Source organism: Tupaia chinensis, unplaced genomic scaffold (assembly GCF_000334495.1).
Source record: "Tupaia chinensis unplaced genomic scaffold, TupChi_1.0 Scaffold000394_1, whole genome shotgun sequence".
Classification (NCBI taxonomy): Eukaryota; Metazoa; Chordata; class Mammalia; order Scandentia; family Tupaiidae; genus Tupaia; species Tupaia belangeri.
This window is the reverse complement of record NW_006159896.1, coordinates 2339298-2357604: the sequence shown is the minus strand read 5'-3', so window position 1 is coordinate 2357604 and position 18307 is coordinate 2339298. Positions and strand designations below refer to the sequence as shown.

Genomic DNA, 18307 nt, shown 5'->3' with positions numbered 1-18307 from the left:
TAGCAGGTGGCATGATGGTTAAGGTGCTGGACACTTCCACATGGCCAACTACGGTTCAAGTCCCAGACCTGGTGGCTTGCTTTCTCGCATTCTCGCATTCTCGCATTCTCTCTCTCTCTCTCTCTCTCTCTCTCTCCCCCCCACCCCCCTCCTTCTCCCTCTCCTTTCCCCTCTCCCTCTCCCTCTCTCCGCCCACCCCTGGTCAAATTAAAAATTAATTAATTAAATTTTAAAAATCAATAATAGTTGATGAATGTTGTTTCTCAAGCAAATGCAGGAGGTGACATTGAGTGTCTTTGCGAGCTGTGCCGTGTTGCAGAAATAACTACCTAAGACATTCCTCACCCCTGCCCCAAGGGGTGGGCTATTTTCAGAAGAAAATCTTCTAATTTGATAAGCTCTGACATAACAAAGACACGTGCCACTGGTTTTTTAGAGATTTGAGAGACTTCCATTTAACTTTTTATGAGATTCTTATCCCCTTTTTACACACTGCAGGCATCTGTGTGAGTAAGTGTCACTAACTTGACTGGACAGTTGTTGAGGAAAGTTTGTGAGAAATAAGAGCCTCGAGAGGCTGTATGATTAGGCTAAAAAGGCAGTTTTTTTCATGAGCATTTGTAGTTTGATTTTTTTCTTTTAAATTTACTTTTTTAAATTTAACTTTATATATTTGTTTACTTATTTTAATTTGACCAGAGAGAGACAGTAAAAGCGAGAGAGAGAGGGAAAGCGAGAAAGCAAGCCATCAGGATCAGGACCCAAACTGTGGTCAGCCATGTGGGAGTCCAGTGCCCTTAACCACCACGCCACCTGCAGGCTCCTTTTTTTATACAGGATACAACATGGTTTTCCCAATGTGAATATGGTACATGTTAGTCAAGTCAAAGACATTATCATATACATTATCATCAACAGATTACTTTTCATTTTTGTGTCTATTAAATGTTTTGTTTGTATTGTAGTTCTTAGTCTAGTAAGAGAGAAAGAGACAAAGCAGATCTGTGGGTAGGTTGTGGTGTTACAGTCATGAGCGAGGGAGGGACTTCGGGGGTGTGGGAGGAGCTAGCTCTGTTTGACGGTTTAGGGCAGGAATAAGGAGCTAGTGGGCTGTCCCACAGGCAGTGGAGATTCACTGGAGGTCTAAGCTCCGTTCTGGCTGTTGAAGGAAATCTCGGTGAAGGCTGGGCTAAAGTTGGAAGTCCTCAGGAGGGCTGCATACGTGGCTGAGACTCACTGTACGGCATCTCCCTTTGTGTGGTGACAGAACCCGTATTACTGCTCCCACACAGAACCATTGAAATATTCAACAGTCCTCCTCCTCAACTCCAAGTTTTTCTGCCCTGTACGTTCACCAAAATTACCCATATCCTGCAACACATGGGACGTTCTCCAGAGAAGCCACCAATGTGCCAGTTCAGCCTTTGCCCAACTGGAAGGAGCCACAGAGGGTTTGAAAAAGAAGGGATGATCTGACTTGCATTTTGAAGGATCACTCCAGCTGTTAGACTGAGAAACCTGTGTCAGGGGCCAAGGGAGAAAGCAGGGAGGCCAGATAGGAGCAGCAGTAATTTGTGCAAGAGGTGGCAGGAACTCCGACTGTGAGAAACGGTCAGATTTTAGATGCATTTTGAAGATAGAGCTGGCAGGATTTCTTGACAAACTGAATATAGGATAAGACAAAAGAGAGGAGCTGTGAATGATTCCAAAGTCTTTTTGCCCCAGAAATGGAAAAACAAGGATATCAGTTGAGATAAGGACTGCAGACTCTCCAGTTTGGAGGAGAGAGCCAGGAGTCCCTTTTGAACAGGTAGCTGTTCTTTTCTTTTTAAAAAATGAATATATAATAGCCACATGTATTTATAGGATACAATGTGATTTTTCAGCACAAGAATACAATGTGTAAATCAGGTTAATCAGGGTATACCCGAAACCTCCAGCGCTTACCATTACTTTGTATTAGGAACATTCAAATCCTCCTTTTCAGTTACTCTAAGATAACCAGTAAATTGCTGTTAACTGTATATTAACAGTTAACCTATATTTTATAGCACTGGAAGGACAGGGTAGCTTCTAGCCCAGTGGAGAAGAAGGCTGCGTATTAGAGTTAGGAGCTCCAGAGGGCAGTCTCACTAAAGAGTAAATTTGGGTGATGTTGCCATAATAAGGCTATTTAAAGTCACAAGGCTGGATGAGATCATCAAGGAAGTGCAAGGGTGTAGAAAAGGGAGCGAGAAGACCCAGAACCGAGCCCCAGGACGTGGCATTGCACACAGTGTGACCACAGTCGCAGAGCTAGTCCGTCTGACTGACGGCCGAGCCTGTGCCTTCGTCTGGCCCGACGAGCTGCGTCGGGGTAGAAAGTGCTCAGGGACCAGGTGTTAGAGAGGCTGGACCTCGTGGGATGGTAGGGAGGAGATGAAGCCCCAAGGAGGTGCCGGCCACACCCTGCCTTCTGCTCCCGTGCAGTTTGGTAGGGAGGTGGGAAGAGACGGATTGAAGAAAACTGTAGTGTCAGAACTACAAGATCTTGCAGAAAGTTGGCTTAAGTCATATTCAAGATGTTTGGATTGTCCTAGACGTGTGGAGGTCAAAAAGCCACCAATAGCTTTGTCTAGGACAGGGTCGGCAAACACGCAGCCCACAGGCCAGATCCAGAGTGCTGCATGTTTTGGTAAGTGTTATTGGAACACAGCCACACCTACTCTGCAGGAGCTGCCTGTGACGCCTTGGCGCTGTCGAGGCGGAGCTGCAGAGCTGCAGAGAGGGTATAGTTCACAAAACTGGAATACTGTCTGCCATTTACGAGAAGTAATGTGCTGACCATAGGTCCAGATCACTCTAGGGTCAGCTAGGGTCAGATTAGGTAGAGCCATTGTTCTCACCAAATATGTGCTTCAGAACTGGCAAAAGTGTTTATAAAGATATCCCACCTGAGCCCTACCTCCAGGAGTTCTGCTGCATGGCTGTTGTTTAGGATCTGAATGCCGGGCTAAGGAGATGATCAGTGAAGGAAAGCACCGGCAGCAGTAGAGCCAGGAGAGCACGGAGGCCAGGAAGCTCGTCAGGAAGTGTTTATAGTGGGTTGTCTGAAAGTCATGACTTTTTTTGTTTTTTTTTTTAATGCAAAAATGCATCTTGACTTTTCCAATGACCCATAGAAGGATAGAAAATTGGAAATATAGGCTTGAACTTGGAGAGGAGTAGGAAAGATGCGTAGAAGAGCCAGGAATCTGGGCTGAAAATGGGAGCAAGAAATCAGGGAAGTCTGAATTTCAGGGCTTTGTAATACTGGGTTATCAGAAAAGTCATGAAAAAATGTGGGTTTCCAGCAACCAGTAGTAGCAGTTTGTTGTCCTGTGTTATCTTTATTTTTTAAAGAATTATCTATTTAATTTAATTTTTTATTTTTAATTTGCTATAGGGCAGCATGCTCACCAGAGAGAGAGAGAGAAAGAGAAAGCCACCAGGTCCGGGACTCAAACCGTGGTCAGCCATGTGAGAGAAACTGTGGTCAGCCATGTGAGATTCCAGCACCCTAACTACTATGCCACCTGCTGGGCCACCTGTCTTGTTTTTTAACTCTTATGAATGGGCCTTGTTGGAATAACTTTCTCAGTGACATTATTTATTCTTGCTCCAGGTGGAAAGAAAGCGCCACATTGGAAATGATATTGTCACCATCGTGTTCCAGGAAGGAGAGGAATCTTCTCCAGCCTTTAAACCTTCCATGATTCGCTCCCATTTTACACGTATCCTGAGCCTTTGTAAATGCTCCCATTTAGCAGGCTCCTTGCATGTAAGATGACCTTCAAGCCAGATGTTATGCTTGGCATGTTTTGGATTGCTAAAGTCTTAAACCCACTGTCTTGGGATTTTGTCTTCTTCATACATTGGGGAGGTGGATGGATTAATTCTCAGAGAATGCATGGCTCCTGAGATATGCTCCCTTTCCTCCAATACTCTGTGAAATGAGGGGCTCTTCCTATCATCCATCAGTAATGTTTGAATTAGAAGATCAGAGGGAATGAATCCTCTGAGAAATTTGCTTTAGGTTTAAAAACTTGCAAGCTAAGATAAAAGGCCCAAATAAGTTTTCCTTGTTGATCCTAAGCCCTTGTAAGAGCTGCTACATTATCATCTCTTAAAATTCAACAAGCCACAGGATTAATAACGTTTTATTTGCTTCCACTAATCCCCATTCAGCTCATGTTACCAGCAAAGTCAGTGACAGGGCTGGAGTTCCCTGTGGTGCCTGAGTTGAGCTTTGCAGACAGGCCTGGGACACAAGCTGGGCCAGCTCAGCAGCTACTCAGTGATGGCCCTATTGCTCCGGTCACAGCCATGACAGTGCAGGCCAAAGCTGGTGGCTCTTCAGGTTGTCCGCAGTGAGTAAAAGGCGACTGATAGTCATTTGCAAAATAAAATACTGGTCTAGTCACCCGTGTTCCCTGGAGACTCCAGTAGAAGTGTTTGGAGGCAGGACCATTGGGACCCACTGTACCTGGAGGTGGGATAGTCTGTGTACTTGACACATAAGTGGTTAAAGGCTGAAAACTGCTGAATGTCTTCCATGAAGATGGAAAGAAAACAGATAGGCATCTACCTCTTAATTATGATTTCCTTCTACTCTCATCCCTTTTTACTAAGCATTGTCTTGCCCTGTTCCCTGGAACTTAGGACTAATATTTGTCACTTGTTTTTGTCCCCAATATCTGTCTTGTAGTAGTTTTTTATATACAACAAAACTTTTCTGAGTACAGTGCAGGAGGAGAAGTGAGGTAACTTGTGACTGAGAGGTAGTCATTTTTTAGAATTTCTCTAAGGGACCAGCAGATGACATAATGGTTACATCACTGGACTTCCATATGGCCAACCACAGTTCAAGTCCCAGAACCATCGGCTTAAAACTCACACTGGGCACTTGTGCATGTGTGCCCAAAATCCCAAGAGAAGAATGGAGGAGAAGGAATTAGAACATGGCCATGCCCCCAGGAGGTGATATCTCGCTTTCATTCTCTTGTCTGTCTCTGTTTCTTCAGTGAGCACATGTGCCCTACAGCAAACATCTCTCTTAAAAAAAAAAAAAAAAAAAGAATTTTCTCTTAGTTATAACTTTAGGTTTGGGGCTTGTCACATTGGTTTCTGGAAGATAACACCAGTTCCATTCCACCAAACCTAGGAATGCAACACCGAGAGACTGACTGATGGCTTCATAGCCCTAGCTGAGGAGAGCTGGAGTTACGGGAGCAGGAGAAAGAAAGAAGCTGGTGGAGATACCTGTACTGTTTTGTCTTGGCATGTCCCAACACCAGCAAAGCAGATTCTACTTAGAAATGCCACCAGCTGCTTTGGTTTGTCTACCATAAGCAGAAGGAGAGGGAGGGAAGGTGTACAGTGAGACAGTTACGTTGTTTTCCTTTCCAAGATGTGTGAGACGCAATATGTGACTAATTTCATGTTGGGGTTTTGTTTGTATTTCCAAGCAAGGGAAGTGCTCTTTTTGCTTTGTTGGCTTAGTTGTTTAACAGCAATCCAGTCAGACCTCCATATCTGCAAGTTCCATATCCAGATTAAGCCCACCATGGATCAAAAATAGTCAATAAATAATACATTAAAAAATACAAGTTTGGGTGCAGGCAGTCTAATGCTTAAGGCACTGGATCCCACATGACCAACTCCACGGTTTGAGTCCCAGGCCTGGCAGCCTAAAAAACATGCCAGGCACATATATGTGCATGCCCCAAAGCCCACGAGGAAATGGAGGAGAAGGGACTGTGATGTGGCCATCCCTCCGGGGGGTGATTTCTTACTTTCCCTCTCTCTGTCTCTTTCTGGCAAGCACATGTATGCTGTGGCCAAAAAAAAAAAAAAAAAAAAAAAACAACTAAAGATTAAAAATATAAATTTTACAAAATAACATAAAACTCACAAAATGATACACAATTTGTTTTAAAAAGATACAAATTTATAACAACTACTTACATAGTATTTACTTCATCTTAAGTGTTATAAGTAATCTAGAGATGATTGAAAGTATATGGGAAGGGAGCTGACAAGTGGCACGGTGGTTAAGGTGTTAGAGGCCCACATGGTCAACCATGGCTTGAGTCCCAGACCTGGCAGCTTCCTTTCTCACTTCTTTTTTGCTTGTTTGTTTGTTTTTTGAGAGGTTTTTGCTACAGGGCGCGTGCGCTGACCAGAGAGATGGAGAAAAACAGAGAGACAGAAAGCTAGAAATCACCCCCCAGGGGGGATGGTCACGCTGCAATCCCTTTTCCTCCACTCTCCTCTCAAGATCTTGGGCACACATGCCCACATGCCCAGCATGAGTTTAAGCTACCTAGTCCGGGACTTGAACCGCAGTCGACTACGTGGGAGTCCAGCGACATAGCCATTATGCTAACTGCTGGTCCCCCTTTCTCACCTCTCTCTCTCTCTCTCTCTCTCTCTCTCTCTGGTCAAGTTAAAAAATAATAATTTAAAAATTGAATAAGTAATTTATTTTAAAGTATACAGGAAGATGTGTATAGGTCATATGCAAATGCTATGCCATTGTATGCAAGAGCCTTGAGCATCCAAGGAGTTTTATATCCCTGAGGGGTGCGGAAGCAATTCCCCACGATACCAGGGGGTAGCTGTGTTTATGTGCTTTTCTGACAGGTTTGGAGAGTTTGCCCTTTCCCAAGGGGTGAGCACACAGACACTCATTGTAGTCGCGGCCTCTGGTAGAGAAGTCGAGGCTCCACCTCAGCCTACGAGGCGGGTGGGTACCCGGCCACGCAGGTGCGGGTCTAGGTCGGCTCTGCACAAGCGGTCGCCGCGGCACGAGCCGCCCGTCGTAGCATCTGGGCTGTCGATGACCCTCCTTAACGTCACCACAGATATTTTTGCCTTAGTGAGGTATGATCAACAAAGTGGCAATTACAGGTAGGTAATGGTTTTATCTCCGTTGCCTGTTCTAATTCCCATGTTTATTATGAATTTGGCGTTGATCTGATGAGACTCTTGATATGCGTTTTTCTTGATTGATTGTATATGGGTGCCCTCACCTTTCTTCAAGGTCACTACCTCATCCAGAGGAACATAGTCCATACAGTATTGCTCTGTGCGGTAGACACACGGGTCAGGATTAGTGTGATATTTTATTGTATTTTACAGTAGGAACAAACTTGATATGCTTGATCTTGACCAAAGTATCCTTTTTCCAAGGCTACTATGTGGCCTGTTAATCCTTCTATTCTCAAAAAGTACTCTATTAAAAAGTATTATGATAAGGACCAGCAGATGGCATGGAGGTTAAGGCAGCTGGATCCCACATGACTGACTGTGAGGTTCGAGTCCCAAACCAGTGACTCGAAATTATGCTGGGAGCATGTGCATGTGTGCCCAAAACCCCAGGAGGAGGGCGGAGGAGAAGGGATTGCAGTGTGGCCATCCCCCCCAGGGCCTGATTTCTCACTTTCCTTCTCTCTCTCCCTCTCTCTTTCTCTTTCTCTCTCTGGCAAGCCCACATGCCCTGTGGCAAACTAATCAAAAAATAATAATAATCACTTTAAAACAAAAAAGTATCATGATACTGTGAAAAGAGAATGAACTTTAAGCCAGTTTGACGCTTTGTAAAAGAGTGTCTTCCTGGAGCCTGGGGCCTCGGGTGTGGGATGAAGGTAATGGCCAGTTTGGTGAGAGCAAGAGTCGATGTTGTGTCTTAAAATTCCACGTATGCTGCCTGTTGTCCAGTGAGCACTCCGTAGTGGCCGTTGCTGTTATTCCAGGGTGCCCAACGTTGTTCCTGTCTTACCGTCTAAACCATGAATGGTTCAGGAAGACTTGGCCTTTGCCATAGAAGCTATTGACTGAGTGAGAAAGAAGAGCTGGTAGTGGCCTAACTCTGCACCCCAGAGCAGCCCCTCCTGCTGGGGGAGGCTCATTCCTAACATCACACAGGCGGTGACAGACTGAAGGCAAAATCCAGTCTGGGGATCTTTGCAGGAAAACCGGCTAACTGAAATGTTCTCCACATAGGCTGAAAATATTCTCAGAAGAAAGCGTACCACTATTTGGTCCACCCTTGCCAACCCCACCGGTGTTTACAGACCACCAGGAATTCAGGGACTTTTTGCTAGTGAAACGTAAGTTTCCTTTTTGAAATGTTTTTGCAGCTAATTCTACATCAGAATTCATTTCTTCATCCTGGGATGCGATACCAAAAAAAAAAAAAAAATCATTGTTTAAGCATTCTGTGCTGTTACTTCTCTCCGACATGTACTTAGCTTCCTGGTGGAGCCGTGCAGATCTGCTCCTGCATCCTCAGCCACACCTACCCTCCTACCAACCTGCCTGCAGCTTACCCACACTCGCCCCCTCCCTGTGCCATGACCTTTCTGCCCTCTGTTCTGATAAAACCGCTTCTTTTTTTCTTTTTCTTAATTGCCAGAGGGTACAAGTGCTTGCTAGAGAGAAGCGAAAAGAGGGAGGGAGAGAGAATCGGCACCCCCCTCTGTGGGGCGTAAAGCACTCCCCAGTGGGATATGGTCACACTGCAATCCCCCCTCCTCCATTTCTGCATCCTGTCAGGATTTGGGGCATGCATGCAGGTGCTCCCAACATGATCTTCAAGCCACTGGAATTGGGCTTGGAGCCATGGTCAGACACATGGGATGCAGCTCCTTTAACTGCTAGGCTATGGAGCTGGCCCTGATAACAGCCATTTTTGAATCTCTGCTTATACATATCCATGTCTTTGTCAGAGAGTAGGATGGAGGTGGAGGAAAGCATGGTTATGAATGTGTACTCAGCTGTAGAGAGAGTTGATGGGGAGTGATGTGTATGTGTGCACACATGCATGCACACATGTATGTGAGAGACAGACAGACCAAATGTGGCTGCGACATGTATAGAACCTAAACGCCCTGGCTTCCCTAGCTAGTGACATGCAGTTTAGCTCCACTGGCTATACCTAGATCCCTGACTCAGAGACCCCATCTTCTGCCCTACCCTCCCAGAGTATCCCCTGGAAGTCGCAGAGTGGGACCAGTTGTGTCACTAGTGATCAGAACTACATCGCTCAGGCTCGTCCACTGCAGCGTCTTCATGGAAGTTCAGCAAAGTTCACAAGCTACACCTACAGCAATGGCGGGGACGGTGGGAATGTGAAGGAGGGAGGCAGGCTGAGCAGAGGACAGGAGGGGCTGGGCCAGGTGGGAGAGCTTGCCCTCTGCTCAGCTGATGGACACCTTTCTGTAGATGCCTATTCTGAGTTTGCACAAGAAGTCAGACATGTGAAATTCTATGCGACACCATCCAAATCTTGAAACTGAGGGGCCACGTGTTGCAAGTGCAGAGGATCAGGTAGAGAGTGAACAAGGTCAACAGCTGGATGTCCAGGGCCTTGGACTCCTGCCACTCATAGGACAGTGCCCTTTATAGGTGCTGCTAGTGGGGAAGGAACCCCAAGGGCCTGTAGTCCTTGAACCCAGGGTCTTGGACGCCTGCAGCTCACAGGGCAGGGCCCTTTGTAGGCGCCACTGGTGGGGAAGGAGCCCCGAAGGCTGGTAGTCTTTGGACCGTGGATCAGCAGAGGATAATGCAGCAGCACTAAGGACCAGCTTGTACATGCCATGTCTCCATTTAGATGGGACTGGCCACAGGATGAATTTTGTAAGTGCCCTCAGAGACTTGGGAGAAGTGAGTGAAGGGTTCAGCCAGTCTAAAGTTGAAGATTTGAAAGGCAGACACAAGGGAAGAACAAGGGCCAAAGGACCTGAAAGTGCTACAGAGGGCGTGCCGATGTGATGAGTATGGCACCAGGAAGGCCCAGAGGGCTTGGTGGGGACACAGGAGCTGGGAGCTCTTCACACTCCAAAGTGGCTTGGTAAGAGGGAGAAACTCGGCAGGGCGGACAGTTCTGAGATAACAGGAAATGGCATTTCAGCAAAAACCTTAACCTTTTCCTTTATTCAACCAAAACAAGCCATTTAAAATGGATTTTTTCTAAAATACCAAGGAAAAAAATAAACTCTCAAACGAAAGATTTCCAAGCATAAAACTAAAGAAACTAGGAGACCTGCATATTTTAAATTCCTAAAAAGTTGTGCTGCCTCATACACCCAAAACCAGTTTGCTCCAGCACAGAGAGCCTATCTAGGACATGCCTGTCCCCGAGAAGTTCCATTTTTTATTCTAAAAACACTAACCTGCCTTCGACCCCTATATGAGAAAATATGTTAATATTTATTCAGTTCAATGTGGCCAGTACTGTGCTAAATCTTCATTTATATTATCTCACCTAAATTACAACCACCCTGTAAGGAACTATTGCTATACCCATTTTATGATGTCAAAAATTAAGGCCCTAAGAGGCTAAATACTTGCTTAAGAATACGAAGCAGGCGCAGGGCTGGGGTCCATGCCCAACTGCTCTGTCTTCCCACTCCTAACTTCTATTGCACATTTCCTGTTCTGTGCCCTAATGTGCAAGCAGACACTCCACTTTATTGGTTCTTAGTGTCTGCAGTCCACTAAAACCTCCATTCTTTTCCAGAAAAAAAAACTGCTGTAGGCTAAAAATTCCATTCTGCTGAGACTTTTTTTTTTTTTTTTCTAATAAAATAGAGCAACCATATATAGAAGCTTCCCAAACGGTATCCCAGTGATTTGGTCCCATATGTCAGGTGGGTGGGTGGAAGGATGGATAGATGGACGGATGGCTGGGTGAGAGGATGGGTGGATGGACAGACGGGTGGGTGGAATGCATAGGAGTGTTCAGTGGTTGGGTGTATAGCTAAAGAGGCCTTCAGGTAAAATTAGAGCTACTCTCTGCTCAGGAAGTTTGCACAACAACAAGAAAGGTGAAAAAGATATACGCATGGCCTAGATGGATCTGCAAAGAGAAAGCCCGAGAGTTTTGAGGTCTTTGTCTATGAAGATACAGTAACCCTAGTAGCCTTAGTACCAGTGGGAGGAGGCGAGGGTACCGTGAATTTCCTTGAGAATGACATCCTTCTATAGTGCATAATTTTGTAATTCCCTTTTTAACTTGATTTGTTTTAGTAATTAATGGTGAAAAAGCCACTTTGGAAACCCCAACATTTGCCCAGAAACGCCGGCGTACTCTGGATATGTTGATTCGATCTTTATACCAGGACTTGATGCCTGATTTGCATAAGGTAACTCGGATGGTGGTCTTCTGTCCTCGCATAGGGTCTGGGTTGAGAACACAAGTCCTAGCAACGAGGTCCCAGGGAGAAAAGCACAGGAGTCGCCTGGATCCTTGTCAAGATGGTGCCATGGCCACCGTGGGCTGACATTGCCTCATTGTCATAAGAAGGAGAAGCCTGATTGTCCCCATGCAGTAATGTAGCTCTCATAAAGCCAGGGCACGGAGAAATCAAGATGCAGGCCAGGTGGGGGTGCGGGTAGGGAGTGTCCTTGGTAATATTATCAACATTATCAATCAGGGTGCTGATGGATAGAAAACACAGGGCTTGTGGAGAGAGGCAGGGCGCTTTTTTGACATTTTCTGGAGACATACTGGCTAGCCCCATATTTAGACACTAAAATGAGCATTTCCATTTACTGAAAACCCACTCTGCACCCTCATGTCCTAGGCCTGAGGTGAACCCACACTGATGACCTCCTGTCACCCGTGGGTCATACGTGCCCTTTGGAGACCTCCAGACTAGTATGAGGTCATCGGGGTCAGAGCTTGTTAATGCAGGGTAAAATCATCATCACTGAGAAGCATCGCTGTATTTAACAAGAACTGTTTGTGTGTGTGTGTGTGTGAGAGAGAGAGAATGTGTGTGTGTGAGAGAGAGAGAAAGTGTTTGTGTGTGTGTGTGAGAGAGAGAGAGAGAAAGAGAGATAGAGAGAAAGTGTATGTGTGTGTGTGTGAGAGAGAGAGAGAGGGGTCCCTAGAATTGGTACATTCATAAACTGTGATAAAAGTCATTGCTAGTGATGTTTGTAAAGAAAGAAAAACAGAAGCATCAGGTTCCAGGTGCTCCCCCAGGGGCGATGTAGAATATCATCGAACCAGCTCGTGCGTGAGCATTCCCAGTTCTTTGACTGTGGTTCAGGAGAGAACTCCTAAGTTTACTGAGTATACACCAAGCACAATGTAGGTACCTTACATTCATTACCTTGTTTAGTTATTTTCTTGATTTATTTATTTATTTATTTTTTAGAGAGATTTTTACTATAGGGTGCATGTGTTTGCTGGAAAAACACAGAGATAGAAAGCAAGAAACCACTCCCCAGGGGGAATGGTTACGCTGCAATCCCTTCTCCTTCGTTCTCTTCTTGGGATTTTGGGCACGCACGCACATGTCCCTGGTGTGAGTGTTAAGTGCCCGGGTCCGGGACTTGAATTGTGGTCCACAAGTTAGCCAGTGCTGGAGCTGCTGGTTTGCCTGACTTCTACACCAGTGTGCTCAGCCTTACATGGTGCCAGCTCTCCACCTGGTGACCCTAGCCTTTAGCACGTACTAGGACACAGCGGAGGCTCTGTAAATGCTTACTGAGCGAGTGAATACAGAGGGTAGAAATAGAACCATTTGCACATTGAGAGACCCTAAAAGGTTAGACAAGGTAATAATCTTTTGTGGAATCCATAACTTGTTTTTCTCCTTCTAGAACATGCTTAATAGACGATCTTTTAGTGATGTCTTACCAGAATCGCCCAAGTCAGCGCGGAAGAAAGAGGAGGCCCGCCAGGCAGAGTTTGTTCGAATAGGGCAGGTGGGTTTTATTCTGAGACCATTTCCACAAGACAAGGAGTCGCAAGTCCCATCCAAACCAGATGGCCCGTGTGCAAAGGCATTTTCTGATGGCCTACTCCTGTAGGAGTGCTGTAGTGTCTCTAGGGTTGTTGTGGAAACCACAGGTGAGGCTTTAGATAACTGTGCAGATATAGTCCTCAGCGGTTATCAGTGAGAGAACAGAAGTGGGAATGCCACCACCTGAGGGTAGGGGGCCTCAGGCCCAACTCTGGTTCTCTCCTATCAAGGGAGCAAGGACCTCTTATCTATCTGCTGGGAAATTTCTGAAGAGTGGGGAGCCACCCTGGGAAGCACACCTGGCACAGCGCAGAGCGGTGGTCACTCATGGAAGACCTGAATTCTGCCCTGTTCCTTGGAAGCAATCATCACAAGGAGGTGGCACCCAGACCCCCTCCTATCCCAGGCTGCAGAGATCAGTCTCCACTGCCTCTCCAGTGTGATTCTAGGATCTCTGCATTCCAGGAGCTGACATCACAGTGGGGAGAGCAGATTAGGTCCTGACCTGGCCGTAGAGAGATAAGCAAGGCAGGGGATGGAAGGAGCCATTGGTCAAGGAAAGCTTAGAGGCAGAGATGCCTTTCCCTAAGGACAGGTGCATGCGTTATTCCCAGGCTCTCAAGATCGGACCTTGTTTGGAGTTACCTGTACTCTACTTCTAGAGATTCTGTTTCACTGAGTTTAAAGAGGGACCTGAGAATTTTTTTTCAATGCTCATGATTAAGAAATCATAGTACTGGTATATTAATTGGAACAGCAGAGCGTATTTGGGTAACTTGGCTGCGATTTTGTCCTCAGGGCTTCACCGTACCCAGCTAATCGCATTCCCTATGTTCAGTGATAAGTCAGTAGAGGTACCTAAAGCTTCAGTCTGAAATTACTCCTGTTTTATTTAAAAAATTGTTTTCAAGTCACAATTGTTCATCCAGCTATTATTTTATTGTCTGATAACAAATGTTAAAAGCGATTTCTGTTCTGTAAGGCTTTAAAACTGAAATCCATTGTGAGAGGAGATGCCCCATCAAGCTTGGCAGCTTCAGGGATCTGTAAAAAAGAGGTGAGTTGATGATACTTTCGAGTTAAACGTGACTGTCTTTTAGCTTCAGTGAAGTTACTGAGATTCTTGGGGAGATATTCAGGGGCAGACGAGAGAAGCACTTGTCTACTGCAGGGTCCTCAAGAGAAGCCCCAGATGAAGTTGAGTGGCCGTCTAGTGAGAGCATGTACTCTTCACTCGTACGCACGCCCTTGCCTGCCTACATAGGCAGGGCTGCTGCCCAGGCCGGAGTCCTCCGTGCCTTTCAAGCTTCGTGTGCAATCGTGCCACCTGGACATCTTGACCAAATGCCCGTCCTGCCCTAGGAGGTCTGCATTTCCAACCAGCTCATGTGCAGTTCCTATGCTGCTAGCCATGAGCACATGTTAAGTGGCATTGCTGTAGAGTAGTTTCTCTCCCAGAATTTCAGATTCAGAAGGTCTGGGTCTGACGCTGGAAGTTTACATTTCTGTGAGAAGTTCCCAGGTGGTGCTGAAACTGCTGGTCGTACGGCCACAGTTGAGAAATCACTGCTTAATCTACAATTTATTGAACCAAATAGTAAATGCTGTGGCCCAGCTATCTAAGTACTTCCTGTTTCCACTTTCCATGAGGAGGAGGGTGATAATCAAGAATAGAAGAGGAAAAAATAAACAAATCACAGTATGAACTTACTGGACACATGAATCTATATTATAAAACAGTACCCTATGTACCTAGGTATGTCTGTTCAGAATATGAAAGTTAGCCAAATAGGACAGATTCACAGACAGCACGTGACTAGACAGGTGTCCGTTATAAAAGCAAATTAATTGTGAGTACATCATTAGTGACAAAGGCCCAGGTGATTGAGCCCATTTGCTCTAAAGTCTGATTTCAGGAAAATCAGCTCTAAGTACAATGACCTTAGAAACCATAACCAACTCAAGACTGATGGCAAAGCACCCTTTCCAAAGGTTACAGAAGTTCCTACCATCTGCTTGTTCATGTCCATAATAGGAATTGGCAGTGTTTCCAGGTACTTTATAAATTCCACATTCCAGTAGAATTTAATAACATTCTCAATAAGAAGTTCTTAGGTGTACATTAAAAACAAAAGTCTGCAGAACTGTAACATGTTCACCAGTGAACACACACGAGATTCCTGTTGGGATCAGTTTGTAATGACTCATGACAGTAGGGTCTGGGCTGCTCTCGGGGAACACTGCTTAGAGAACTCCCTGCGCTGCCATGCAATTGGCTCTGCAGAGACCAGAGTCCCACCTGCTGATCCTAAGACTGTTCTGTTAACAAAGAACTGGGCTTTGTCAACCTCCTCAACCTCCATGCTTTCATGAGCTGTGTTAATGTCCCTAGAGGGAACCCAGGAAGAGCCCTGCACCTAGGCAGGCCTGGAGAACAGTTTCAACCCTGCAGGATCTACGCTGAGTCTATCATGTGGCCAGAGGGGTCTAGGGCAATGGGGAACAGCACTGGTCCTCATACCAGAGCCTCTGTGGGGTGATGCTTCATGCCCTGATATGTAGTGGTTCCTCAGTCTATGCAGTCACCAGCACCTGTAAGAACCCGTAAAGGCAGTCGACAACCGCCCCCCACCTCCCCACACACACCATTAACAGGTACAGATGGTGTGTGCACACCACATTTTGAATGCAGTTTCTGGGATTTCACAGACCTCCATAAGCCCTCCAGGGGCCTTCGAGGGCCCTTGGATCTTCTAGGTAAAGAACCCCTTTCTGCATCTCTTTGGCCAGAAAATATTTGTTTTTTAGAGTTGGTTCTTCCCCCTGGTGTGACCCAATGCTCTGGTGTCTGGGTCTGTCTCCCAATTCACATTTATAGCAGCCTTGTTTCCATGTCCTATAAATCACAAGCTCAGACCCCTGGGGAAGTGCCACTTCAGTTACTGACCCACGTAGCCCTTTTTTCTGGTTATAAGATGTTTTCACATTCCTTAGGTGATCTTTTCAGAACAGTACAAGTCCCGTCTTAGCAATTAGAATATTCTTGTTGAGACACATGGGTTTCCTAAAGGGAATGCATATTTTTTTCCCCTAAGACTGCAATAATACACACAGAATGAGAGTATTTCATAAAAGTTCATGGAAAGTAGAATTAATTACAAATTTATTTGGGGGCAAAATTTCAAAATCCATGCTGTTTTTGTCATCATACATTTTCCGTGACATTTTCTTAATAATACAGTTTTTGAACACCCCTTGTTTTGGCCCACAGGCCTGATGACATTCTCGGAGGTGGTCTTCTAAGCCTTTGCCTCTACATTGTGCAAATACATACCCACCAGGCACTTACCAACACATGTACACATGAGCACTTGGGCCCTTCCTCGGCCCCAGCTGGGCCGCATCAGGCCCTTACGTCTGATAGAGGGTAAAAGCGAAGTTATTAAACTTAAGTTGTTCGAGGAGCCTCTGAAAAACCTACTTTGTCCTTTGAAGCCAAGCCAGGTGCTTTGAGAGAGGCGAATGATTCTGCTGAAACTGCCCACAGTTCTGGTGTGACTGAGACATCCGGGACTCCACACATGCACATGCAGCCCTGAGGCCCTTGTGAGGGAGAGCTAGTAACTCTTCATGCCTGAAGTGAAAATTAAACTAAGATTCAGGGCAGCATTCATGTGGTATGACCATGTCACCTGGGGGAGCAGAAGTCATTTCTTTGACAGCACTTACAGCACACATAGAGGTGATTGTTTTCTTTATGATCTTGTACCTTTATATGGGTCAATAAGCATGTTTACGTTAATATCCACCTCTTGTGTAACGCATGGTTTAATAATTTTGCTGAATCAGCAACACAGAAATCTGACTTTTTAATCGAGTCATGTGGGACTTCTTTTTATGATGAACTAATATAAATTCTCTAAAAATTAGGCACCAGTTGGTCTGATTTTCAAGTGTTAAAGAAAAACGTTTGCTTAGAAAACGTTGCCATTGCTCCAGTTACCCCTGAGAAGCAGTGTGACTTGCACGGAGACAGGGCCTGGTGTCAGACACAGGTGAATGTACTCCTTTCCTCTTGTGCCTGTGTTTGGGAGGAGACTTCTCCTCAAGAAAGGTAGCAGCCCAGACCCCGGGTAGCTACTAGGGTTTGGAGTGGCTGCTCCCGCAAGGAATCTGTGTTACTGCTTCAGGCATCGTACTTTACATTTCCACCGGGTGGGCCGCGGTGTCTTTTTTCCAGTGCACTTATGTTCCGATGCTTGTGTTGCCTCGCAGCCGTGGGAGCCCCAGTGTTTCTGCAGTAATTTCCCTCACGAAGCTGTGTGCGCAGATCCCTGGGGCCAGGCCTTGCTGGTTTCCACTGATGCTGGCGTCTTGCTAGTGGATGGTTAGTGAGTAGCTGCTCCTCCAATGTCTTTATATGTGTAACTGTGGTACTGCAAAGATGGGTAACCACTAGGCCATTCCCATTGGGCCATTCCCATTGGACCATTCCCATAAGGTCTGCAGTGAGGTCAGCAAAGCTTCATTTCTGTGTAAGATCAGGGCAAACAAGGGGCAATATATTCTGAACCAAGCATGCTGGAGGGTGAGCCAGGTTCATCCCCTCCTCAAATCTGATTAGTCTGTGGGTATCAAATGACCTTCACAAAGAATCTCCTTGGCCTGGCCTTATAGGTCAGTGGTCAGGGGACTAGGATCCCACATGTTCAGCCACAGTTCAAATCCTAGCCCTGGGGACTTGAAAAACACCAAGTGTGTGTGTCTATGCCCAAAATCCTGATGGGAAGAAGAAGTGGAAGGAAAATAATTGTAGCATGACCACATGCTATGGCGGTAGGCAGGTGGTTCCTCTCTCTCTTCCTCTCTTTCTTTTCTTTTAAGAATTATTTAATTTGGGACCAGCAGTTGGCGTAATGGCTATGTCGCTGGACTCCCATGTAGTCAACCACGGTTCAAGTCCCAGACCTGGTGGCTTAAACTCACACTGGGCACATGTGCGTGTATGCCCAAGATCCCGAAAGGAGAACAGAGGAGAAGGGATTGCAGCATGACCATCTCCCTGGGGGGTGATTTCTCACTTTCTGTCTCTCTGTCTCTCTCTGTCTTTCTGGCGAGCGCACTCACCCTATACAAAAACCTCCCCCCCTAAAAAAGAAAAAGAATTATTTATTTAATTTTATGTGTTCATTCACTTATTTTAATTTGACCAAAGAGAGACACAGAGAGAGAGAGAGAAAGTGAGAAAGCAAGCCACCAGGTCTGGGAGTCGGAACTTCACTTTCTGTCTCTCTGTCTCTCTCTGTCTTTCTGGCGAGCGCACTCACCCTATACAAAAACCTCCCCCCCTAAAAAAGAAAAAGAATTATTTATTTAATTTTATGTGTTCATTCACTTATTTTAATTTGACCAAAGAGAGACACAGAGAGAGAGAGAGAAAGTGAGAAAGCAAGCCACCAGGTCTGGGAGTCGGAACTGTGGTCGACCATGTGGGACTGTCCAGCACCTTAACCACCATGCCACCTGCT

At 45.8% G+C, this 18307-nt stretch overlaps 1 protein-coding gene across 1 annotated transcript in view; it reads left to right on the top strand.

The window, feature by feature from the left end:
* GARNL3 (GTPase activating Rap/RanGAP domain like 3) overlaps positions 1–18307 on the top strand; it is a 139452-nt gene that overhangs the window by 83396 nt on the left and 37749 nt on the right. The window contains exons 12-18 of the mRNA XM_006154090.3: positions 3644–3752; positions 6885–6930; positions 8026–8132; positions 11053–11168; positions 12637–12741; positions 13762–13836; positions 17055–17166. Of these exons, the coding sequence (XP_006154152.1) occupies positions 3644–3752; positions 6885–6930; positions 8026–8132; positions 11053–11168; positions 12637–12741; positions 13762–13836; positions 17055–17166 (670 nt within the window). The remainder of the gene's footprint in view (positions 1–3643; positions 3753–6884; positions 6931–8025; positions 8133–11052; positions 11169–12636; positions 12742–13761; positions 13837–17054; positions 17167–18307) is intronic.